The sequence below is a fragment of the Bos taurus genome, chromosome 22 (genome assembly GCF_002263795.3).
Source record: "Bos taurus isolate L1 Dominette 01449 registration number 42190680 breed Hereford chromosome 22, ARS-UCD2.0, whole genome shotgun sequence".
Classification (NCBI taxonomy): Eukaryota; Metazoa; Chordata; class Mammalia; order Artiodactyla; family Bovidae; genus Bos; species Bos taurus.
Window position 1 is genome coordinate 1,735,072 of NC_037349.1, and position 26,935 is coordinate 1,762,006.

Genomic DNA, 26,935 nt, shown 5'->3' on the forward strand with positions numbered 1-26,935 from the left:
GACTCTTAGCGACCCCATGGACTGCAGCCCACCAGGCTCCTCCATCCATGGGATTTTCCAGGCAAGTGTACTGGAGTGGGGTGCCATTGCCTTCTCAGGAACACCTTTAAATGAATGACACCCGCAGAGTAGATGACCAAGCAGCAGAGCTTCAGCGAGGCCTGAGATGGTACATCCTCCTTAAAGGGTTTCAAAAGTACATTAAAAATGAAGCATAACAGGGGCTTGTCCAGTGGCTAAGAGTCCATGTTTCCAATGCAGGGGGCCCAGATTCGATCCATGGTCAGGGGACTAGATTCCACATACCTTAACTAAGGATTCGTATGCTGCAACTAAGACCCAGAGCAGCCAAGTAAATAAAATAAATATATTATTTAAATGAAGCAAAACAAGATACCAGTATAGGACAAGCAAAACAGACCGATAGGTCCCCTGGTGCCGATCAAGATTTAGTGCCTTTAATGAACACAGGAAGAAACAGAGGCTCAGAGAGGGAAATGTGTCGAGGCCATAAGGCACTTTGAGGAAGAGAAACAGAACAAAGTCCAGCTCCCCTTCAGGGTCTGAATATTAAAGGCAGCTCAAAGGGAGACGGAAGAGGAGAATTTGTTGACATTGGCCCTTAGATGAGAGCAAAGGTTGACATATGACAAGCGATGCTTGCATAACTTCACCTCCTGGACTTTGGTGTGCTTACAAATATGCACCCACTCATCCAGGTTCACTCATGAGAACTAGGTAGGTGGTGAGTCTTAAGCATCACACGGAGCCAAAGGTGCAGTTATAACAGAACTGCCACTGGCAGAAGCGGCGGCGGTGAAGGGCAAGTATCGTCAGGGCCTTGCGCCCGGGTCAGCAGACTTGACACCTTCCCTAGCACAGTTTGTTCTTTAAACAACCTTCTGCTTTCTGTTTAAACAAGTGCCTGGGGGATAAAAGAACCAAAAATAAGAAGAGCATCCTGACTGCCTCCCACTCATTCCTCCGAATGTTTACTGAGCAACTGCTAGAGGTTAGACGGCTCAGCAGTAAAGAATCTGCCAGTTCAGGAGACGCGGGTTCCATCCCTGGGTCGGGAAGATCCCCTGGAGGAGGGCACAGCAACCCACTCCAGTGTTCTTGCCTGGAGAATCCCATGGACAGAGGAGCCTGGCGGGCTACAGTCCACGGGGTCGCAAAAGAATTGGGCACGACCGAGCGACTAAACAACATCATAGGTTAGACGTGCCTGTAAGTGTCTGCTTTCATCATCTTCTGGTGAATCTAACCCAAGGTGGGCTGAGAGTGCTGTTTCACATATACATCGCCATGAGTAAATTAGCTGGCTAGTGAGAAGCTGCTGTACAGCACAGGGAGCTCCGCTCACTGCTCTGTGATGACCTAGAGGGGTGGGATGCGGGGAATGGGAGGTCCCAGAGGGGGGGCATATATGTATACACACAGCTGATTCACTTTACTGTACAGCAGAAACTAACACAACATTGTAAAGCAATTATATCCCAATTTAAAAAAAGTTAACAGGAATATATGGCAACAGACATCATTATCGTTTTCCTATTTTCAAGCTTTATTTCCCATTTTATTAGTAAGCCTTTTGTGACAAAGGATGATGCCCACAGATAGGGTAGAGCCCCTATGGGCCCCCTCAACTGCCCCTGCGTGGCGTTTGTGCCTGTGCTCAGGCCCGTGTGGCTGTTCACACAGGTCTACTTGTGACACAGTGCAGAAGATGCCTCTGAGAGGGAAAGTGAACCTGAAACCCATGTACTAAGTAGGGACACTGTAAAGGGAAAAAGGTCCAGATGGTTTGAAGAAAGAACTTATATTAACCAGTCGATAAAAACAACTAAAGTAGCACATCAAACTTCTCTTTATTCACTGACCTCCATACACAGTAAGATTACATTCAATTCTGATACTGTGTGACAGAGAAAGGTGACAATGATATTCATTCATTCCTTCTGGAAACAATTTTTGATCTCTTCTTATATGGCAGACACTGACGCTACTGTATTGAATAAGACATGGTTAAAAAAAAAAAAATGCCTTCCCCCACAAAGTCAGCCTTCATGGAAATAAATCACGATAATAAGCGAGTGTGCATTCAGCCCAACCAACCAGATCCTCAAAGAATAAAGAGAATACCAGATGAACACATCAATGTTCATAACAAACAGCAGCACTGAATTACTTTCTGAGCCACAAAATAAAATTGCTTCGTCTAATCATATTTCTTTATTAAGTGCATATTTAATTTATTGTGCTCTGTGCACAAGACACTACTGGAGGCTTCAGAAGCATCTGTCCACAACTCAGCTGTGCAGGCAATCAGAAACGTGGAGGTTAAGCAACACAAAACTGCTGATATTGGGGCCTTAAAAAAAAGAACAATTTCTTATAGGTCAGCCTAATGCATGGAAGTAAATAGGAACCCTAGAAAGGTCAAAAAGCAGAGAAAATTAGTTTCTCAAGGAGGTTATAAATTGAATGAGTTTAAGGGAAAGAAAGCCCAGTGGGGGCTGATGAAAGAGTTCTGGAAAGGTGTGTGTGATGGATCAGGAGCACGGGGTGGTAGGTGGAGTACGGTTGGAGGAAACAGAGCAGATGAGCTGGGCTGGAGAGCTGATGCTGACCTCCTGGGCTATAGCTAACATTTGAAACAGAAGAGTCTCAAATAGTCTCAAATCAAGAGCAGCACTTGGGCATGAACCTTGGGAAAATGACACTTCCTCTTCCTCAGGCCCTCACTCATTAGATCTCTATTTTTCTACTCAGTGTGGTTCCTGTCTGTCTGCATCTCTGCATCCTCACCACTTATACCCTCATCTGCATCACCACCCCCTGCAGGAACCCCCTGGTTCCTGAACTGCAGGAACCACTTCCTAAATGGACTCCCAACCTCTAGTTTCTCTCTCTTCCCAACAACAAAGCTGTTCTCTGCACAGCATCGAAAGCATTTTTTTTTTTTTTGGTACAAAACTGACCAATTGAGCCTTCATGGGCTTCCCATTTCTCTCAGCATAAAAACAAAACATAAGGAGGTCCATGAGTGTCCTGTGAGATGAAGCCTCAGCTCCCAACAGCTCCACTCAGACCTGGGCCCAGACCCGTTTTTCCTGGACTGAAGGGCCAGATTAGTGCTGAAAGGCCTGGAAGTCTCATTCATCTCAAGGGAACTTTCTCTGATCTCCATGCCTTGAAGCTCTTAATAAGGGGCAGATTCCAGCAATAATTCAATAAAGATGCATATCTGGCTCCTTTCGTTTACTATACACTAGTCAGGGATGCGAGTGACAGAGAGTTTGCACATCCGCAGCATCCAGCTCAGCACTGCTGGTTTATAACAAAATGGAAGTGCTCAATAAATGATTGCTGAATGAATGAATGCACAAACAAACCCCAAGTGAAAGTGACCGGGAAGCTCCAGGTATAACTGGAGGATCACTGTTTATAGATGGAGAATAAAGATCATGAAAAAACTCTCACAAAGGACATGTCTGCCCTAGCTGACCAGCATCTAGTCACAGAATGTTGGTTTTACCAAAGTCTCTTTAAAAACACATGGTAGCCACAAAATAAGTAAGATATCTGTGTTAAATATGGGCTGCCTCAAATATACACGAATGGGACGATAACACTTCCTACAGGAAAGATGAGTATTGACGTTGATGTCAAGTGTAGCCCATGCACACGCATACACATGTCGTACGCATGCCGTGGTCTCCACTGATGCAGTGCTAACAGGCTTGGGGCGGTGAAGTCTTCCAGCTGCCTGACTGGGATGCAGCAGCGGTGGAGGAGACCTGGTGTCTACTTGCCCAGCGAGTGACCTCAGACAGTCCCTGGGCTTCTCTGATGATTAGTTCCCTCATTTACAAGAAAACAGAAACAATAATATCCCCATTATAAGATGGTAGTCAGGATGAAATAAAAATAAACTCTTTTAAAGTTGTCCAGGGCACTTCCCTGGTGGTCCAGAGATTAGCACTTCCACTGCTCTTGGTCCAAGTTCAATATCTGGTTTGGGAACTAAGATTCCCGCGTGCTGCATGGTAGGGCCCAAAACAAAACAAAAGAAGCTGTCGGTAGCTAGCTCAGGTGTTATTATGACAGTTTTTCTAAATACTATTATTGGTAATATTACTGCTACATCAGCTTGAAGAGATTGTCATGCTTATTTGAAGTCATTTACCTGTATTCACTGACTTTGGTTCACAAATGACAAACACTGACATAAAATGAAAAAAAAAAACCACTGTTTTTAATGCCACAAATAGTCTTCATTTTAATTTGTTACCTCTGATGTTAGTTTGGATTTACTATTACAGGCACTTTGCTGTATTCATTTAATCCTTACACAACCCTGGGATGAGGCTGGGTTGTATCTCCAGCTCACAGATGATGGAACTGACTGAGTTTCGGTAACTTGGCCAAGATCTCATATCTGGCAACAGTAACAACAATAAAAGCAAATGTTTATGTGGGCTTGCCCTGTGCCAGGACCATTCTGCTTCTATCAGATCAGATCAGATCAGATCAGTCGCTCAGTCGTGTCCGACTCTCTGCGACCCCGTGAATCGCAGCATGCCAGGCCTCCCTGTCCATCACCAACTCCCGGAGTTCACTCAGACTCACGTCCATCGAGTCAGTGATGCCATCCAGCCATCTCATCCTCTGTTGTCCCCTTCTCCTCTTGCCCCCAATCCTTCCCAACATCAGAGTCTTTTCCAGTGAGTCAACTCATCGCATGAGGTGGCCGAAGTACTGGAGTTTCAGCTTTAGCATCATTCCTTCCAAAGAAATCCCAGGGCTGATCTCCAGAATGGACTGGTTGGATCTCCTTGCAGTCCAAGGGACTCTCAAGAGTCTTCTCCAACACCACAGTTCAAAAGCATCAATTCTTCGGCGCTCAGCCTTCTTCACAGTCCAACTGTTTTGCTTCTATACATTAACCAATATTAATATAAATCTAACAAAGCTATAAGGCAACTACCTGTACTGTCCCCATTTCACAGATCAAAGAACTGAGGCCCACAGAGGTTAAGTAATTTCTCAGAGTCACAGAGCTGTAAATCCCTGGTGGATGAGCAGGAATTTAAGGCCACGCAGGGCCCTCCTTATTAACTGAATTCTATACTAACTCTTCCTTTTGGTTGCCTTTATCCTGCTATTTGCCTAAGTGAACTTTCTAGGTAAATGTTATCACCTTAATAATAAAATATTACTTCAGACACATTTTTCTCAAATCAATTAACAATTCCCTGTCATTTATGCAAAATACACTAAATATTGTGTGACTTTTCCCTGATGGCCCAGGATCAATGTCAAGGCTGCTGTGCGTTATCCAGTCTGCCTCTTGTCTTTATTTCAATTTTTGTATAAGGGTTTTTTAGTCTCTCTTCTAGATACGTGACATTTGATGGTCATTTTGTTGTTTTGATTCTCTTGAGGGTTATAAAGCTAGATTTCTTGTCAACTATGCTGCTGCTGCTACTGCTGCTGCTGTTGCTAAGTCGCTTCAGTCGTGTCCGACTCTGTTCAACCCCAGAGACAGCAGCCCACCAGGCTCCCCCGTCCCTGGGATTCTCCAGGCAAGTACACTGGAGTGGGTTGCCATTTCCTTCTCCAATGCATGCAAGTGAAAAGTGAAAGTGAAGTTGCTCAGTCGTGTCCGACTCTTAGTGACCCCATGGACTGCAGCCTACCAGGCTCCTCCATCCATGGGATTTTCCAGGCAAGAGTACTGGAGTGGGGTGCCATTGCCTTCTCCATTGTCAACTATAAGTACTCCTAATACAAGACTGAATAAGCTCTGAACTGAGCTGACCTCATGAGTGTGACAGCATGACCTTTATGATGACTGTTGCAGATTTCAGCTGAGATGAAGGGAACTCTGACCTCTAGATATGGATGAGCATCATTTTACTAAATGAGAAACCATCTATTTTACTCAGTGCTCATTTTCATGATTTTTTTTTTAATCACACATGTCAGGCGGATATATGAGTATATGTAGAGTTCACTTTCCTGTGGAAGACCAGGTCTCAAAAATGTAAGAGTCATTTCCAAATCTAAGCCATACAACCTGTTCCCATGGTGACACTTTCTATCCCCCACATCCTGCTTTATTTTCATCTCTTATTTCTCTCTCCCAAGCAAAGCATAATAGAAACAGCTAACACAGGGCCCCCAAACCCCAGGCCATGGGCCAGTACCTGTTGCTGCCTGTTAGGAACCAGGCTGCACAGCAGGAGGTGAGCAACAGGAGAGCTAGCCAAGCTTCACCTGTATTGCAGCCGCTACATACCACTCCCTTACTACCTGAGCTCTGCCTCTGCTCAGATCAGCAGTGACATCATAAATCCTGAAACCATCGCCCGCTCCTCCCTCATTGCTGCCCAGTCTGTGGAAAAATTGTCTTTCATGAAACTAGTCCCCGGTGCCAAAAAGGTTGGGGACTGCTGAGCCAACATGTACATGGAACTTCCTACATACCCACCATCGGTTCAGTTCAGTTCAGTCACTCAGTCACGTCCGACTCTTTGCAACCCCATGAACTGCAGCACGCCAGGCCTCCCTGTCCATCACCAACTCCCGGAGTTTACTCAAACTCATGTCCATTGAGTCAGTGATGCCATCCAGCCATCTCATCCTTTGTCGTTCCCTTCTCCTCCTGCCTTCAATCTTGCCTAGCATCAGGGTCTTTTCCAATGAGTCAGCTCTTCGTACCAGGTGGCCAAAGTATTGGAAGTTTCAGCTTCAACATCAGTCCTTTCAGTGAACACCCAGGACTGATTTCCTCTAGGATGGACTGGTGGGATCTCCTTGCAGTCCAAGGGATGCTCAAGAGTCTTCTCCAACATCACAGTTCAAAAGCATCAATTCTTCGGCGCTCAGCTTTCTTTATAGTCCAACTCTCACATCCATACATGACCACTGGAAAAAACCATAGCCTTGACTAGATCAACCTTTGTTGGCAAAGTAATGTCTCTGCTTTTTACTATGCTGTCTAGGTTGGTCATAACTTTCCTTCCAAGGAGTAAGCGTCTTTTAATTTCACTGCTGCAATCGCCATCTGCAGTGATTTTGGAGCCCAAAAAATAAAGTCAGCCACTGTTTCCACTGTTTCCCCATCTATTTGCCATGAAGTGATGGGACCGGATGCCATGATACCCACCATAGTTCTAAGAAATTTGTCTCTACTGATTCATGTAAGGCTCACAACAACTTCATTTTACATGCAGGGAAATTGAGGTGCCAAGATTAAGTAATGCAGCAGAGGCCCTGTGTACAGCAGCGGCGGAGCTGCAATTTGAACCCAGGCATCTGGGGTGAGACTCTGAGTTCTACGGATTCTGGGCTACCACCCTTGGGAAACTGGGCTCTGAAAGCACAGGGTCTTGGTTTCACTCCCTGCTGGACACCCAGAAAACGTTTATCTCCTCTCCACCTCTTCAAGGGCTCCATGCAGTCTACTCTGACTATCCTCAATGTCTGTTTGGCTCAGACAGGCAGGGTGACATTCTAGGCCTTTCTTTCACCTACTTGAGACTTTGCTGGTTACACTTTCTTTTGCCCCATCCTTATCTGGCAGAGCACCCTGGATTCATCAAATGCACACAAAGCTCTCACTTGAGTCCTTTACCTGTATCAGAGCTGTTGCTGTACACAGAAGTTTGTGATCAAGTAGTACAGTATAGTGTGTGTGCTTCCCAGGTAGCATAGTGGTAAAGAATCCGCCTGCCAATGCAGCAGACATGAGAGATGTACATTCGATCCCTGGGTCAGGAAGACCCCCAGGAGGAGGGCATGGCTACCCACTCCACTATACTTGCTTGGAGAATCCCATGGACACAGGAGCCTGGCAGGTACAGTTCATGGGGTAGCAAAGTGTCAGACCCTACTGAAATGACTAGCACGCATGCACACATCCAAGCAGTATGGTGTGACTAGGTTATAGGATGATGTCCTAGAAATTCACTTGACTGAACTAACTGATTTTTACCTTTTGTGAACTGACCATGGAAATTTCACAATTCCAACTTCAGTGTTTCTTGTTCTACTTTTAAAAGACTTTATTCTTTAGGGCAGTTTTAGGTTTACCACAAATTTGACAGGGAGGTATAGAGATTTCCCATGTACCCCCCTACACACTAGCATAGCCTCCCTCATGATCAATACTACTTGCAGATGGCACAGTTATTCCCAAGGATGAACCTACATTAACACATCATTATTATCCAGAGTCCATAGGTTACTTTAGAGTTCACCACCTATGTACAACAGACCATTGGTTATCAGGGGTTAGTAGGCCATGGAGGAGGAATAAACAGGTAGAGCACAGAAGATTTTTAGGATAGATTTTTACATACTCTGTATGACATCATAATGGTGGATACATGCATTATGTCCAAACACATAGCATAGCCTCCCTCATGATCAATACTACTTGCAGATGGCACAGAACAAGAAACACTGAAGTGTGGAATTGTGAAATTTCCATGGTCAGTTCACAAAAGGTAAAAACCAGTTAGTTCAGTCAAGTGCAATTTCTAGGACATCATCCCATAACCTAGTCACACCATACTGCCTGGATGTGTGCATGTGTGCTAGTCATTTCAGTAGGGTCTGACACTTTGCTACCCCATGAACTGTACCTGCCAGGCTCCTGTGTCCATGGGATTCTCCATGGACATAGGATACTTTGTATCCTACGTACAACACCTATGGTGAACTCTGTACAACACCTATGTACAACATTATGATTCATACAGAGTATGTAAAAATCCACCCTAAAAATCTGTGCTCTACCTGCTTATTCCTCCTCCACTGCCTGCTAACCCCTGATAACCAATGATCTTTTCACTGTCCCCATAGTTTTGCCTTTTCCAGAATGTCATATAGTTGGAATTATACAGTATATAGCCTTTTCAGATTGGCTTCTTACTCTTCTTAGTAATATGCATTTAAGGTTCCTCCATGTCTTTCCATGGCTTAATAGTCATTTCTTTTTATTTTTGCCTGTACTGCGTCTTTGTTGCTATGCGAGAGCTTTCTCTAGTTGTGGCGAGTAGGGGCTACTCTCCAGTTGTGGGGTGCAGGCTTCTCGTTGTGGTAACTTCTCTTGTTCCTGAGAATGGGCTCTAGGCTCCCAGGCTTCAGTAGTTATGGTGTATGGGCTTAGTTGCTCCAAGGCATGTGGGATCGTCTCCCACCAAGGACTGAACCCATGTCCCCTGCACAGGCAAGCACACTCTTAACCACCAGACCATGGAAGTCCCTGAATTTCTTTTTAGCTATGAATAGTATTCCATTGTCTGGATGCACCACAGTATATTTATCCATTCCCTCTCTGAAGGACATCTTGGTTGTTTGCAGATATTTGGTAACTGTGACTAAAGCAGCTATAAACATCCTTGTGAATGTTTCTAATTTTTTAAAAAATTTAGTTGGAGGATAATTGCTTTACAGTTGTGTTGATTTGTGCCATACAACAACGTGAATCAGCCATAAGTATACATGTGTCGCCTCCTTCTTGAACCTCCCTCACTCCCACTCCCCATTCCATCCCACCCCTCTAGGTTGCCACAGAGTAGCAGGTTGAGTTCCCTATATCAAGTCATTTAGTCTTTAAAATAACTCTATGAGGTGAGCGTTATTATTATCCCAGTGCACAGATAAAGAAGCCACAGACAAGGGGCCACAAAGCCAAACGGTTGGAGCCAGGATTCAAAGCCATATACTTGGGTTTGAATATATCTGATTCAAAGCCCATCTCTTGCAAACTACACTGTACTGCCAAGTCGCTTCAGTTGTGTCCGACCCTGTGCGACCCCATGGACTGCAGCCTACCAGGCTTCTCCATCCATGGGATTCTCCAGGCAAGAACACTGGAGTGGGTTGCCATTTCCTTCTCCAAAACTACACTGTACTCTCTCTGTTTTCCATGTTAAACTTATGCCATATAACAGCAGCTACCATTAATATGATTATAGCATGAAATATGGATTGAGAATTGAAGTAGTTTTCAACACCAAGGATCTTGAAATCAAAGTAAAACCTGTAAATTCAGCATTCATCTTTCATAGGTAAAAGCTTTACTGGATGCCATGAAAAACAGTAACTTCTCCTTTTAGAGAATCATCCATTTAACCAGCATTCATCGAGCCCCTGCTACACGCAGGGTACTCTGACAGACATGACAAACGGTGAGTAGGACAGACGTTGCCTCGGCCCTCAGAGTGTGTGTCTAGAGGAGGAAGCAGACACATGACACATAGAGTGACTGGGGAGTGCGGGCAGGGTTGGGGAATGTCCAGAAGTGGAGCCCACTGCAGGCAGTGTGAGCAGCAGGTGAATCGGCACACACCGGAAAGAGGGCAGCTGTTCTAGGAGCAAAGGCAGACCTGCTGAGGGAAGGCCTAACCAGGAAGTCTGGATGGGATGACAGGCAGTCTCGGCAGGAAGTGAAATGCCCTTGTATGTTTTTAAAGAAACATCAGTCTACCAATAGATGGAAAAATGGATGAGATAGGGACAGTCGGGAAAGGTGGACCCTTGTTGAATTTAACCAATATACTGGTGGAAATGATAATGCAAGAAGGGCGACAGTGAGGTGGGAACTGATTTGACAGCTATGAAGAAGGCACCGCCTTGATAACTGGTGGAAATGAAGCAGAGGCAGTAAATGTCAATTGTCTAGATGTGGTTTTGGTGTCTTGGTGCCTCGGATAAGGAATCCAAGGGCGAGACACTCCGTGGGAACAGGGAAGATGATGTTTAAGCCTGCACACGTGTGGAGCTAACTCGCAGTTGGGTTCTGGGGTCTGGCGCGAGCGGAGCAGCCTAGGCTGAAGGTGGAGGTTTTCAAGGAATCAGTAGACGTGTGTTGCCTGGAGGCATGGAACTGGACAGGCTCACCCACGTGGAGCAGAGAAGCAGAGGGAATGTCAGAACAGCACCATATAACGGGAAGGCAGAGAAGCGACGCCCAGAAACGGTTTTATGAAGGAGTCTCCAGAGGTTTAGGAGCAAACTGGGAGAGACACACTCAGGCTTCCTGTAAACAGAGTAAGTACTTTAGGGACCTGAAAGGACCATCACGCATCGTCGATGACACTTACCGAGCATCCTTCCGCCCAATACCACCCGTCTGCTAAGAGACTGGCTCACAGTGACTCCCGCAAGCCCGAGAGCCCGCACCCTCTGCCCTGCCTCCTGCCTAGGAGCGCTCACTGCGAGGCCGCAGGCTGCTCCGCAAGCACCCGCGGGCATCTCTCTGGAGACCCTGCTGAAACCGCGAGCCGGCGGAGGGAGGCTTTCTACGACTCACTCACCGCCCGAGGGAGGGCCCCTCCTTCAGGCCGAAGCGCATCTCATCGTTTCTGCTGCGGTCACGCTACTCTGGTTCGGGGCCTGTCCTCCTAGGCCCCACCTCGCGCCTGTCCCCTCAGTCTCAGGGGTACCGCTGCCCGTAGCGCCGTTGGTGCTCCAGTCAAATGCTCCTTCCGGCCACCAACCTTCGCTGCCTCAGCCAATGCCGACGCCTCTTGTTCTGCCCGTCGGGCGTCTCACCCAGTCACCTGCGGCCGTTCTGGGGCCGTGGAGACGGGGACGCCGGCCTCAGGTTGCCGTAGCAGCGGAGAACGCGCAGGGCCAGGCGGCGCCGCGCGAGCGGGGAGGTGGGGCTTGAGGGGCGCGGCGCCGCCTCCCACAGACTCTAGCTGCCCTCCGGGCTCCTGTGGACTCGGGTACCAACCTTCGGCGTTTGAGATAAAATGGGTGGGAAAGAGCAGCTTCACTTTGGGGTGCTTAATTTCAAGAACTGGTATGGACTAGAAATCAACTACCTTTCAAAGCAGATTTACTGTGAAAAGTTTCAGATCAGTGCAACCTGCTGAGGAGCCTCTGTGTGACGTAGAGACACGTTGAACGATTCTGGCCCGCAGCAGGAGATGGGGACATGGTGTGAGCCGCGTGGACACCGGTCACCAGCTCGTTTGTGGGGTTGAGCAAGGAGCTTAATCTTTCGTGAGAGCCTGAATCTTTTTATTGAGAAATGTTTGAATTTTATGACAGCTTAAAAAAAACCTCTTAACATCACATGGACTCGATGGACGTGAGTTTAACTCCAGGAGCTGGTGACAGGGAAGCCTGGCGTGCTGTAGTCCATAGGGTCGCATAGAGTCGGACACGACTGAGCGACTGAACTGAACTGAACTGAACTGCAGTTCCTTCCTAAGGATGCATATCCATGCATAGATAGACAATGAACATGAATAATGAAGAAATAGTAATGAAGGAGCTGTGTTCAAACTGCTGAACTACAACCAGGGTGGAATATAGCCCCATTTCAGAAAAACTTCGAATGGACTTGCCCACGAAAAGGGTCAGGAAAATTAGGCAAATGCATTAGAAGCCACTTTTGTGAGGCTGTGGTGTTGGAGAAGACTCTTGAGAATCCCTTGGACTGCAAGGAGATCCAACCAGTCCATTCTAAAGGAGATCGGCCCTAGGTGTTCTTTGGAAGGAGTGATGCTAAAGCTGAAACTCCAGCACTTTGGCCACCTCATGCGAAGAGTTGACTCATTGGAAACGACTCTGATGCTGGGAGGGGTTGGGGGCAGGAGGAAAGGGGACAACAGAGGATGAGATGGCTGGATGGCATCACCGACTCGATGGACATGAGTCTGAGGGAACTCCAGGAGTTGGCGATGGACAGGGAGGCCTGGCGTGCTGCAATTCACGGGGTCGCAGAGTCAGACACGACTGAGCGACTGAACAGAACTGAACTGAGGAACAAAAACTGCAAGAAAAAAAAAACCAGGAAATAAAATTTTATTAGTGGAACCAAGCTTCAGAAAACAAATGAAAGATACACAGAAGAGAAATAGACATCCCCGTAAAAGGGTGTTGAGAGGCAGACACAGTGAAAAAAGGCATTCAAGAGTATGGTGTCCCACACAATGTAGTATTATAGGCAGGACGTATGCATGGAAAGAGAGATTCAGAGATCTTGGTTTACATTAAAACTATTCTTGTATACTACCAATGGTGTCTTTATAAAGATGCAAAATCAGGGGAAAAGAGAAAAAAAGGAAAAAAAAAAAAAAAGCAAAGAAAAAATGGTGGTCTGATTTCCTAAACCTAATCAGGAAAGAATTTGAGAAGTGGTCTGTTGTGCTGAGGAAGAAGCTGGACAACAAATTTTCAGAACATCAATATGAACACGAGCGGTGATTCACATCTGTCACTCGATCAAACAAACATGGGTGTTGGAAATTCCCCTGGAAAAAAATGCACACTCTATTGCTGCTGGTATTGTATGAGGAACCTTCCTGAGTAGCTGGAGGGCTTTAAGTTCATGTGACCTCCTGGAACGTTTGCCACCAGAGGATCCTAATCGCTCACCTCTTTTCATACCTTACATTAAGAGAGGCAACTGCAGTTGTCGGGGTAGTGTTTTCACTACCTTTCCCCTTACTCACACTGGTGAGTATATTTACCATTATATTTCTGAAAGACTGGGCAAATATTACTTATATATATATATAAATATGACTATTTTTTTCTGGATTCCACATACATAATAAACTACTACTTACACATCACTTACACAATAGGAGGTTTCTTCCTATTGGACTTCCTTATGTAACATGATTTACATAATTTATATATATCCAAATACAGCTTTCCTAGGAACATGGGAAGCCTTTCTTGATATTTTGCACAGCCATATATATATATATCACATTGGGTACGCTGACTTCCTGAAACATAGGTTTTCCCATGGGGCACCAGATAAGTATACTCTTATCCACAAGTTTGCCTAGGCAAACTTCTCTCCTCCACTCAGCTAGTTCCTTCATAACTGTCTTTGAAATCTTTAATCCTGTGTTCTATTTTCCTTTGAAGTTTTCTTATTTATTTATTCATTTTATCTTATGATCATAGAGGAGGTTTCAGGTAAAAATAAACCCAATTATTTATACTCAATGCTTATAGAAAAGTGACTCCAGCATTGTATCTGGACTCTTTAAGGGGTACTTATAAATCACATTACTGATTTCAATGTTGTTTCATGGCCATTCTCATGAAATAAGGTAATTTATGAGGTTGGTTTCTGAATTACCTATCCATGAAAAGAATTTCAATCACTATCTTCTTATATAGCAAACTCACATCAGAAAAACTCATAGGATAAATCATTATGGAACAAGAACATGTACAATTTATTATAAATGATAGGATATAGGTTGCACATCCATGCATAAATGAAAGGAACATGCATAATGAAAAGTTAGTAATACTGTGTGAACACAGTAGCTGTGTTCAGCCTACTGAAACAAAACCAAAGTGGGATCGTCTCATTTTATAAAGAAGGAGAAACTTAAATGGACTTGCCCATTAAAAAGTTTAGAAAAAGACAAGCATATTTGAATTCATTTTTGTGAGAAATATAGTCAATCAGTCAGTTCAGTCGCTCAGTCCTGTCCGACTCTTTGCGACCCCACGGACTGCAGCACGCCAGGCCTCCCTGTCCACCACCAACTACTGGAGTTTACTCAAACTCATGTCCATTGAGTCAGTGATGCCATCCAACCATCTCATCCTCTGTCGTCCCCTTCTCCTCCTGCCTTCAATCTTGCCTAGCATCAGGGTCTTTTCCAATGAGTCAGCTCTTCGTATCAGGTGGCCAAAGTATTGGAAGTTTCAGCTTCAACATCAGGCCTTCCAATGAACACCCAGGATTGATCTCCTTTAGGATGGACTGATTGGATCTCCTTGCAGTCCAAGGGACTCTCAAGAGTCTTCTCCAACACCACAGTTCAAAAGCATCAATTCTTTGGTGCTCAGCTTTGTTTATAGTCCAACTCTCACATCCATACATGACTACTGGAAAAATCATAACCTTGACAGGACGGACCTTTGTAGGCAAAGTGATATCTCTGCTTTTTAATATGCTATCTAGGTTGGTCATAACTTTCCTTCCAAGGAGTTAAGCGTCTTTTAATTTCATGGCTGCAGTCACCATCTGCAGTGATTTTGGAGCCCAAGAAAATAAAGTCTGCCACTGTTTCCCCATCTATTTGCCATGGGACCAGATACCATGATCTTCGTTTTCTGAATGTTGAGCTTTAAGCCAAACTTTTCACTCTCCTCTTTCACTTTGATCAAGAAGCTCTTTAGTTCTTCTTCACTTTCTGCCATAAGGGTGGTGTCATCTGCATATCTGAGGTTATTAATATTTCTCCCGGCAATTTGGATTCCAGCTTGTGCTTCATCCAGCCCAGCATTTCTCATGATGTACTCTGCATAAAAGTTAAATAAGCAGGGTGACAATATACAGCCTTGACGTACTCCTTTCCCTATTTGGAACCATTCTGCTGTTCCATGTCCAGTTCTAACTGTTGCTTCCTGACCTGCATACAGGTTTCTCAAGAGGCAGGTCAGGTGGTCTGGTATTCCCATCTCTTTAAGAATTTTCCACAGTTTTTTTGTGATCTACACAGTCAAAGGCTTTGGCATAGTCAATAAAGCAGATGTTTTTCTGGAAGTCTCATTTTTTTTATAATCCAAAGGATGTTGGCAATTTGATCTCTGGTTCCTCTGCCTTTTGTAAATCCAGCTTGAAGTACCAGAAGTTCACGGTCACATACTGTTGAAGCCTGGCTTGGAGAATTTTTAGCATTACTTTACTAGCGTGTGAGATGAGTGTACACACATTATGAAGCTTTATGAGTGTTTATTTTGTGCCAGGGACTGTTCCAAACTCTTTCATCGTTGTTTGACTTACTCTTCACATCGTCTGGTTATTTCTCATCCTAGTTTAGAGCCAGGAGGCCCACAGCAGAGCTGGTAATTGATGGACGCAGGGGAGATCTTAAGAGTTCCAATCTAGAGCCCAGCCTTAACCCCCATGCTGCTCCCTGAACAATTCAATCTCATCTTAATATAGTTTCAAGTGCCATGGGCATGTCCATTAGTGCGGTGATTAAACCTTCCAAAACCTGATTCAAAACAAAAAGGTGACAGGAAAGGCAGACGTATTCTCTAGAGACATTTTAAATATTAAGCAGGAGACAAAAGTATTCCTCTGAACTTTTATCAGAATACTCAATGAGCTTCCCATCTTTCTCTTTCTCCTCTTTCTTAAAATAAAATCTTAATGTTTCGGCCTCCCCTGAATACAACTGACAGTCACATAGACGATTAAGAGGCCTGGGACACCAGGGGCTCTGGAGGACAGGGGCAGCACACCCACCTGGGTGGCGCCGCCCATCCTGTGTTCCTGAGGTGAGATGGACACAAGGCCCGCAAGGCGCTCACGCCTGCATCAGGCTCGTGGCTGACGTGGTAGAGTCCAAGTTTGTAGGACTTCAAATCCCCTACTGGTGTTTCTGAACACCCCTTTCACTATCATAATGTGAATCCACAGGTTATATAAATCACGTTCCAAAGTAAAATAGTATAATGTCATAACTAACATAAGGAACAAACAAAAGTACCTTAAATAGATGTTGAAATAAATATTCAGAATCAACAAGAACACACACAAAAAAACAATTCCCCAAATTTCTAAAATGCCCCTAGACCACTGGTCTAGGAAAAGAACAAAAACAGTAAGAGAGTATTTTTAAACACAGACACACACTCTTGAGTGGAGGCAGGAAAACGCTCTTACAGCAGACAGCACACGGAGAGCACAACTAGAAGAAAAGGCACAACTCACGCTGAGCTTTGAAAGAACAGCAGAGAAACAGGAAGGAAGGTTTTCCAAACAATAGGAGTGTTTCCCTGAAAAGCACAGTTAGTGATGTGAAGGTCACAGAACTGATGCTGGAGAGATCAGACCTGCCTTAAGGAGCCAGAGCAAACAAAACTGAGTGGGCAACTCACCGTTTTCTTTGTTCTCCCCACCCTCAATGCCCACAAAATCTCAGGGCTCTGTAGCTGGGGATAATACATTGACAAAAAATATTTCTTCCCTCAAGTAAATGTAAACAGAACTTTCAAATGAAGCTTCCAAAACCTTAAGCACTTTTTTCCATCTCACTCCCAAAGGTTATCAGATTCACTGTGGGAAATCAGAAACCTTACAGCAAGTCCAGAAAACACAGGAAGAAGTGCTCCATATGTGCCTAGTGGAAGACAGACCGAACCCCGTCATTGGCTATTACTAAAAAAAATCCATAATAAAATTAATCACTAAAAACAAAAAAGAAAAGCACGCCTGAGATATGCTCATTACCCATCATGCAATGTGATGCGTGTTTATTACACTCCACATTGTAAGATTCTCACTCTAAACAGATGTGTCTTAAAATAGGGACTATACTGGACCAGCCTATCTTAAAGGGCTTTAATTTCATTATTTCTTAACTATCACAAAATCATGGTGAAACACACACTGTTTTGTTTCATTTTCTTCTCTCACTGTTTCCTCTTTTCTGTCTCCTGCTTACTAAAGCACAGGAAAATCAGGAGGCAGCAAACAGAAATTACTTGCTTTTTCCCCATCCCCTCTCGTGTAGGGGGGGCTCTTCTAATACCAAAGTAAAGACAATATTCAACGACTGATTCAGTAGACTTTTATTGCTCTTTCAACTTCAGTAACATCTCCAAAAAATAGTTTTCTTCTAATCTTATGAAACAGATTTGAAAAGCAAGATTATTCACATTCTAGACTGGTAGATACTTGTACTTCATATAGATTAAAAATATCAGTTCTACATTTTAAATGTTTAATTTACTTTGGATTTTATTATAATAGAAAATATCATTGTATTGATAATTATAAAAGTCATAAAAATTTGAACTGTACTGTTCTTATTATACCAAGCTATCAAATACTGTATAAATGAACAATAAATTCAATTTCTATTTATTTAAACGGAGTAAACACTGGAAGATAAACCCCCCCAAAACAAAACAAAAAATACCTTTTAATATGAAAGTAACAAAAGGAAAACCACAACAATCAATCAATGCACAAAAATCTGATTAAAAAAACAACAATTACTCTAAGTCAACTGCAGAAGTCAATCTATGCTAATTAAATTAAAAAATTATCTTTAGATGATTCCATTTCCAACTATTGACACTTACATTACTTTTTTTTTTTTTACATTACTTTTTAAAGTTAGAAAAGTACCAACTTTACATTAAAATTGCCAAGTTCTGAATTATGAACACTATTTAAAATTTTGAATGTCCTTAAAGTCTTTAACTTTCTAAAAAAATAAATAGTTGTTGGACTAAACCAAAAAACAGTTCACATAGTTCTATTGCATATGATAACAATGATGTGATCTACATAAATAAATTTAAAACATTAAATTATTTAATTTAAACATTTTTGAATCACAATGTTATATCAATGGCTTATACATCCGAAATCTGAGCACTTTAAAACAGGATTCACATGTTATACTGTTGAGCACATTTACATAACTGTTGTACATGATACAATCCTTTAAAAACGGCAAGCTCTGGTGTCATACCTCTGTTTCAGAAACCACTTTTCTTTTTACAGAATTCTGAACCTACTTTTTGCAGAAGGAAAAGGTTAGAAAGCTATTACATACATACATAAACTTTGGGTATATGGAAGAAACAGAAATGGTTTTTTAAATGGATAAAGGAAAAGTTAGTAATTTTGAGTGGTAAAGAAATCTGCTTTATAAATACATGCATTAGCACATAAAAAATTGTCCTACACATTTTATAGACTTGGCAAATATGAACAATGATATGCCACAGCTTTTTAAAACAAATTGAGAGATTTATGATTGACCACATCATTCACACAGGCACACTCACACAGACAACAGCCATTAGACAGATCACGCACCTCACTTTGTGTATCTAATATTAGAGAATATAAAGCATCATTCTTTTATCACAAGGAAGTAACTAGAGTTCATTGTCTTCCCCAAAGCTGCAATATTAGAGTGAAATAGTATTCAAAAGAAACTAAATTTCAGATGGTCAACGTGAGGATGTTATTAGTCTCTGTAAACAGATGTCTATAATAAATAAAACCGGTGGAAGAAAGAGTGTCCTGAGCGGCCCCACAGCCCAGGTACTCAGCAGCTCTGAGCTCTATCCTGGAGACCAAGGCATCTGAGGAAGTGCAGGGCTGTTTCTATGACTTTATTTTATAAATGGAATATGCACAGGTTTATTAATACTTTTGCACCTTGAGGTAAATCAGTACATAGCAATCACTACTGCTCATCTATACACGTTTAAGGCAACATTTAAAAATCAATATAAGTATAAATAAAAGTTTTCACTATCTTTCAAAGAATGCTATCCATGATGGTTATTTTCCAAAAACGGTGGGAAAATAATATAGCCACATAAAACAAGCTATTACTTAAACATGAATTAGCTTTGCTTTTCAATGGAGTAGTCATATCGGATCATTTGGTAAGTCAAGTAGTCAAAAGAAAGCAGAAACTATTTTACAATTAAAACAGTAAAAACATGGAGTGCAAAGCATTCTGTAAGTCATGGTTTTTCTGGCACTGGATAGCCAGTTTTCATAATTAAATAAAATCACATAAACACTATGATCCCAAGGAGGTTTCAGTTTAAATTTTAAAATATACTTCCTGTAAAATAAGCACACTTTGTTAACCCTGTGACGTCCAGACCCAAGGAAATGATGTGAGGAAATCATCTTGTTCAGGTTAATCAGGGCAGTTTACAAAATTGTAGCAGCAAATACTGGGGTCTTTGGAAAGGATTATGCTGCTATGAACAAAAAGGACTCACTTCACTGGAAGCTCGTAACAGTAACAAGCACCATGGGTACCACTCTCTCACCAAGTACCACAGCATCTCTCTTCTTCAGGCAGCGCCAAAAGATGCCAGCTACACTTTCTAAAGAAAATTACATTTCCAGCCTCCCATGAGGCAGAAGGTGAATCCGTTATTTTAACTAGAATTGGGTAACATGGTCTTAGATGTGGAAATTTCATGTTAAGTAGTTTGGAATGGATTGCTAGAATTGCTAAAACATCAGCTTTGGGCATCGCTCATGATCTTCTATAAGATCAACTCTTCATACTTTTGTACTTTGATTAGAACTGATTAAAGAGAGCACTGGGATTTCATTGAAATTTTCATCCTTACATTCATGTTATCATTTTCAGTATTTCAGTGGCTTCTCAATACTCGTTTGGTTTTTAGAAATCATCCTTTTGCCAAATCAGTTTCACAACCCCATTCATCCAGTCCTACAGGCTTAACAAGAACGATATTTATTTATTTCATATGGAGCTAAAAAGTATATAAAAGATGACTAAAAAGATTTGCTAGAAGTTAAAAAGACAGCTCAGAAAACCAAAATCTAAATAAAACACACAAACACAAACTAGGAAGAATGTCATCAATCTGAGCTATACACATAGTAAGTCTAAATTTCTTTTAAAATACAAATATGGCAGTGCTTTATATCAAAGATGTAAAATCTATCAACTGCTTTCAGATAATAAACCATAAACGCAAGTGAGCACCAACTGTCTACATTAAATTTACTCTATATGTGTCATCTTTTCAAATGTTTATATAACATTTAAGCATCATATCAATTAAAATAAATTAAATATCTTAAAATGAAATCACAGATAACAATCTATTAAACATTACCTATACAACAGAAAGAACAACGTAAAGAGAAAACGAAAGGTAATTCTTAAGAAAGTAATACTGATCGTTAACCCACTTAAGAGAATTCTGACTCCTGATTAATTATACTTACAGAAAAATAATCAAGAACTTGAACCTGATACAAACTAACCACATTTTACATAAAAGACATCAAAAGTAGAGAACAGAGTGGGCATATGGGGCTCTAAAAGGGTATTAGGATATAGAAAAAAATTCTATAAAGGCAACAAAGTTTAACTAGTTTAAACTGGTATTTTATAGCTTTTAAAATTCATTAACTAATGACTGGTACCAGGGTTAAATTATAAAATCACTTGCAATTTTACTTGTTTATCAGAATGGAAACCTAGATGTGGGCGTTTTAAGGTTTAAAATACATTTCAAAAATATAAAGGTCAAAACTGTAGGTCTTCTCTAGAAAGCTTCCACTGTTGTAGCTCTGCAGCCAGAAGGTTCCCATAAACCGTGAAACGTGATGGGCGCGTACGGGACGAGGGACGCAGCGGCATCCGCGCCCCAACACAGGCAGAGCGCCCTGCTCACCCCTCAGCGCACTAGCAGAAGGGAAGTCATATGGGAACATTTCTAGCAACTCAAGGAAAAAATTTAAAAATATGGACAAAACACATATCACTTAGGGTTGGTATGAACTGCCACTGATTTAAATAGATTTAAAGATTATTTTTTTTAAAGAACAGATTTAAAGAAAAGTAGACTGAATGCATTTTCCCACATTTTTCTACTGCAGAACAGAAAAAAAACTTCCAACAGAAAAATAAATATTTGATTAGTAAGAACCATGTACCTCACTTCCAAGAGACCATTTCATTATAAACACAGTCTCCATGGTGCTCCTAACAAACTTCAGACACTACTTCAAAAAAAAAAAACCCAAAAACCCAGTAGTCACGCATAAGGGGCATGACATACAATATTGTTATACATAGCAACACAAAACACACACATTATATATACACACACATATATGTATATGTATCTAATCTATCTGTATATATAATTCTTCTTGGTTCAAATCTATAATGAAGTTTCAGCATCCAGGTATTTCTTTCTTGGTTCATCTTCAAAATTTATTTTCACACTTACAGGTTTTTCAGGGCTATTTAAAACAAAGAATGAGAATAAGTAATTTTGAAATGGTCAAATATTACATTCACACATGGCCAACAGTAAATATCCATAATACCTTTGAGATGGCTATTCATACTATAAACATACCAGCTGCCATTACTATCTTACTGCTTTCTTTTCATATCAGTAAACTTTGATGCCCAAAGGCAAATATTAAAAAGTCTTAGCTTTTTAATATATATTTTTGCCACTGAAATTCACATTTTCTTATAACTCAAAATTGGTTAGGGTATGAAGACTACGCCTGACTTAATAGCTTTACTTTATATATGAACAGTTGTAACACTTGACTTTTACTGACAAACATTTAATCAAATTTAAATAATTTAAACAACTATTTAAATATTTAATATTTTAAAAATTATTTAACCTTTGTCAGTATAAATAAACATCAGATAATTTCCTGCAAAATGGAACAAATTTCCAAACCTTATCTCCCCAAAGTTCACAAATACAAGATTCTACATTTTCAGTTAATATCAAAAACAATGATTCTGTATACATGAATTTAACTGATTAATTATAATAAGAATATCTGGGCTTTGAACATTTTTCAAAATATAGAAACATGCTATGGTTTGCTGCCTTCTCCAGACAAAACTGAAGAAGACACCTCAAACATTCTTCTGTTGAACAACATAACAAAACATTCTCTTTCCTCCTAAGCTATTTTGAATTGAGGGGCAACCTGAATGAAAGGCAGAAGTACTTACAAAAGACAAAATAATATTAGTCTAAGGTCTTTATACTAACATTGTGGGCCAGGGGTGCTGACAGGAGTTGAAAATTACTAAAAATTACTAAAAGAGTATCTAGTGAAATTTGGGCTGCATGAAATAATCCAAAATGACAAAAAGTTTAACTTTAAAACTTTTGAGATCATATATATAAGTGAAGGAAACAGTCTAGCTTAGAGAATTAAAACTCAAGAAATGATGGGAGAAAAGCAAAAAAAAAAAATCTGGTAACAAAGATTAAGCAGAAGCAAAGTTCTAAAGGAGGCAGGGAAAGATGGAGAAAAACCTGTGACTGCTTGCCGGGAAGTTTTAATCTGACATCCAAGCTGCAAATACAGTCTAATAAAGCATATATGTCTAATACAGGGTCTGGAACAAAGTATACACAAAATAAGTTTCTGTTGACTCTGAAAGACTGAGTATTCTACAGGATAATACCTAATTTCTCCAGAGACATGAGGGGTTAAAGTACTAATGATTATCAAGTCAGAATTCCTGAAGTTTAGGTCTTAAAGTGAGGGAGAAAGAAAGAAAAAAAGAGTTATTACATAACAAGAAACATAAGGGGTTATGAAACAGTTGTGTAATACATGGTTCATTATAAAACTAAATGGCCTTTACAATCATGGATTAAATTTCTTACAAGGATCTCCTAGGAAAATGTTTACCTCATCAGAAGATAGAGTAGGCTGAAACAAAACAGAACAAGGTACATTTCTGGGGGGACCATCAGAGCATAACTGAGGCAGCATTCTATTTTAGTATTCAACCCTTAGTAATTTTTTTTCTTTATGTGGTTTCTGATCTTTTATATATTTATTCCATATGTATATATTTATTTTTATTACAATATAATGCCAATTCTTTTTTTTGAAGTAGGCAACTATAAACTTAAAAAAAAAAAAAATCAGTACCCATATCTGCTCCAGGACACAGTAAAATGATGGACAGATGAAGAAGAAAAGAGGAAGAAAAAAATGTTGGTTTTGTTAAGTAAGGAGAATATAAATTACGTAAATTGAGTTAAATTGAATGGTTTCCTAAATAGCTATCCATAAGTAAACTAGAAGTCGCTACAGTTAGAAAATGCATAAATTGTCACAGCTACCTCGTGTTAGGTCTGGTTACTTTGGCATTCTCAGTGTTCATGGACAGTGCCTTCCACTGTGCAGTTTTGGCCATTTCATCTGATATGTTAACAACTGAGGGATCAACACTGAAGAACAAACACACTTTCTGGTTAGTATTCAGTACTTGCAAAAGCATTAATACTGTCATTCTTATTATCTACATAATATTTGCTTTCATCAACTTAAAATGGAGAAAACTCTTTGCCATGCACTTAAACCAAGGTCCAGCAAGATATCAGTACTTTGAGTTCTATTATAAAGGTCTCATAGGGAACTGCATCTTTCCTTATAATCAAAACTAGGAATGAGACTAATTAACTTGGCAATGATACTCAAAGGTGATTATCTTGGCTATAAGTATACTATTAAAATAACGCGAAAGAATATATTAATGTGCTTTTAAATATAAAAAGTGATACAGCATCAAGTCAATTAGAAAACTTTTATAATCTGCACAAATTCCAGTTGCAGCAAACAACTATCCGAAGTACATAAAGAAAAGTAACAACTAGGACTTAAAACATTTTTTTCAAAGTTTTTACAAATCATTAAAAAGAATTCTGGGAAATGGGATGCTTTAAAATTAGAAATTAAAATACTTCAACAGATAAAATACCAAAAAGGTTTGTCAGTACCACTTTTAGCTGGTTATTACAATATCAGTAATATGGTAGCCTCAAAGTGTTACTATTAATATATAAAATTTATCAAAATCCAAAGAACAAAATACTTCCTTTCATTGTAAGAAACAAATGTAATTATACTGTGTCTCTATGAAATACTGCAAAAATTACCTCAAGGCCCCAAGTCCAGTAATGAAGACATCCATAAGTAACTTGGGGCTTAAGGTTGTCAGTCCCAAGTAACAAGAAAGTACTAGGAAGTTAATAGAAACACACTTGCAAGTCCTTTTTCTTCACCCAAACAAAAATATTTCATGCAAACAAACAACGAATACAAATGTCAAAACAGATGTTAAATTACACTGTGGTGGCAGCCAGGTTATAAAGGGCTATAGAGCAGGCCTTTGTTCACACGTTAAGTCTGCACATCATTGATGATGGAAGACTGCAGAAATGAGTGACAGAATCTCTGGAAAGTCTCCAAGGCTGCTTTACCAAGTTTTTACAAGCGCACACATCTGGACACCCAGATTCACCATGGCAGTACCTGAAACCCGGTCTACCCCAAGAAAATGTTTCTTTGCTCAGTTGCCAACTTCCAATAATTGAAAAGAGAAATTCCTGAAACACTTTCTAGGTTCTAAATGTTTCTTCCCTACTTTCCCATTAGTAGAAGTTGAGACTCCCTCTCTGAAGAAAGTAGACACTTTGTTTACCTCCAAAGTAAGAACTAGATGGAAAAAATTTTGTCTACATTCAATAAATTATTTTCATATTTTGTAGACTTTACAGTTTCCAAATGCTTTCCTATGTTGCTAAGTTATCTTACTTCATTTTTATGGCATATAATCCAAATCTTGGAGAAGGGAATGGCTACCCACTCAAAGTATTTGTGCCTGGAGAATTCCACTGTAACCCAGCGGGCTACAGTCCACGAGGTTGCAGAGTCGGACATGACTAAGTGACTAACACGCACACACACAAACAAATCCAAAGCAGGCAGACTTAAAGTTCTGGCAGACAAACAGGTCAGCCAATTCCTGGCATTCTGGATGTTCAAGTTTTAAGCAAAATGGCATTAATCATGGCTCATGTCATGATTAGACAAAGTAAATATATGTATGTATACCCATTCTTTTTGTTAAATATCAGAAAGTATAAGTATGGACTCCACTTATATTTGTCAAGGTCCATGTGTGATCACAGTAAGGAAAAGCTAATGTAGGTCCTACAGAAATTAAGTGGCCAACATCTCAGCAAACTGCTGAGTCACCAGTAACTACCATGGCAGTTTTTTTTGGACCTCCCTGGAGGCTCAGACGCTGAAGAATCTGCCTCCGATGCAGGAGACCTGAATTTTATCCCCGGGTTGGGAAGATCCCCTGGAGAAGGGAAAGGCAACTCACTCAAGTATTCTTACCTGGAGAATTCCATAGACAGAGGAGCCTGGTGGGCTACAGTCCATGGGGTTGCAAACAGTCAAATATGACTAAGCAACTAAGACTTTCACTTGCACCCTCTTTTTAGCACAAAGTCAATACATTGATTCATTTAAAAAACATTTACAGAATCTAGAGAAGCAGAGCACTATACATGGATATATCAAAATGTCTATACTTGGCATTTAAGATATATACAAATTTGAGGGAAAATCATGAAAGGATACCCATGATAAAAACTAATAGTAAAAAGTATTAGAGAAAAATTATCTGTGAATTCATTTTCAAAACTAATCAACACATAGAGTCCAAATGTGACCTCTGTAAAAACTATAAAGTTAAAAATGAAAAAAGGTTGAAGCAAGATAATTAGATATTAACAACATTTTCCATTAACTGGTCAAGGAAGGAACCTATATACCTTCTAAAACTGAATTTTGTACTATATATGGCTATTTGTAAACAGAATAAATATACAGATGAATCAGATGTGTAAATAAATCATAGTTCCAAACTCATTCTATGAGGCCACCATCACCCTAATACCAAAACCTGGCAAAGATGCCACAAAAAAAGAAAACTACATAGAGGCCAATATCACTGATGAACATAGATGCAAAAATCCTTAACAAAATTCTATCAATCAGAATCCAACAACACATTAAAAAGATCATATATCATGAACAAGTGGGCTTTATCCCAGGGATGCAAGGATTCTTCAATATCTGCAAATCAATCAATGTAATACACCACATTAACAAACTGAAAAATAAAAGCCATATGATTATCTCAATAGATGCAGAGAAAGCCTTTGACAAAATTCAACATCCATTTATGATAAAAACTCTCCAGAAAGCAGGAATAGAAGGAACATACCTCAACACAATAAAAGCTATATATGACAAACCCATAGCAAACATTATCTTCAGTGGTAAAAAATTGAAAGCATTTCTCCTAAAGTCAGGAACAAACAAGTGTGCCCACTTTCACCACTACTATTCAACGTAGTTTTGGAAGTTTTGGCCACAGCAGTCAGAGCAGAAAAAGAAAGAAATTTGGAATCCAAATTGGAAAAGAAGAAGTAAAACTCTCACTGTTTGCAGATGACATGATCCTCTACACAGAAAACCTTAAAGACTCCACCAGAAAATTACTAGAGCTAATCAATGAATATAGTA

At 40.6% G+C, this 26,935-nt stretch overlaps 2 protein-coding genes across 9 annotated transcripts in view; both read right to left on the reverse strand.

Annotated features, from left to right (window-relative positions):
• The window catches only part of NEK10 (NIMA related kinase 10), a 269,835-nt gene extending 252,356 nt beyond the window's left edge, over window positions 1-17,479 (reverse strand). Inside the window, 2 exon segments of the mRNA XM_059879962.1 lie at window positions 10,921-11,059; window positions 11,337-17,479. The gene's annotated coding sequence lies outside the window, so the exon portion shown is untranslated.
• A 95-nt stretch (window positions 17,480-17,574) lies between these two features.
• Window positions 17,575-26,935, reverse strand: part of SLC4A7 (solute carrier family 4 member 7) — a 123,628-nt gene continuing 114,267 nt past the window's right edge. For 6 of the 8 annotated variants that reach the window (XM_005222406.5, XM_005222403.5, XM_024982549.2 and 3 more), the window contains 2 exons: window positions 23,674-23,781; window positions 17,578-21,796 (listed from right to left, as the gene is read on the reverse strand). In XM_005222406.5, coding sequence (XP_005222463.1) covers window positions 21,715-21,796; window positions 23,674-23,781 — 190 coding nt within the window. In that variant the 3' untranslated portion in view covers window positions 17,578-21,714. Of the gene's footprint in view, window positions 21,797-23,673; window positions 23,782-26,935 lie in introns of all 8 variants that reach the window. The other 2 variants (NM_001098926.4, XM_005222409.5) reach the window with 2 other exon arrangements.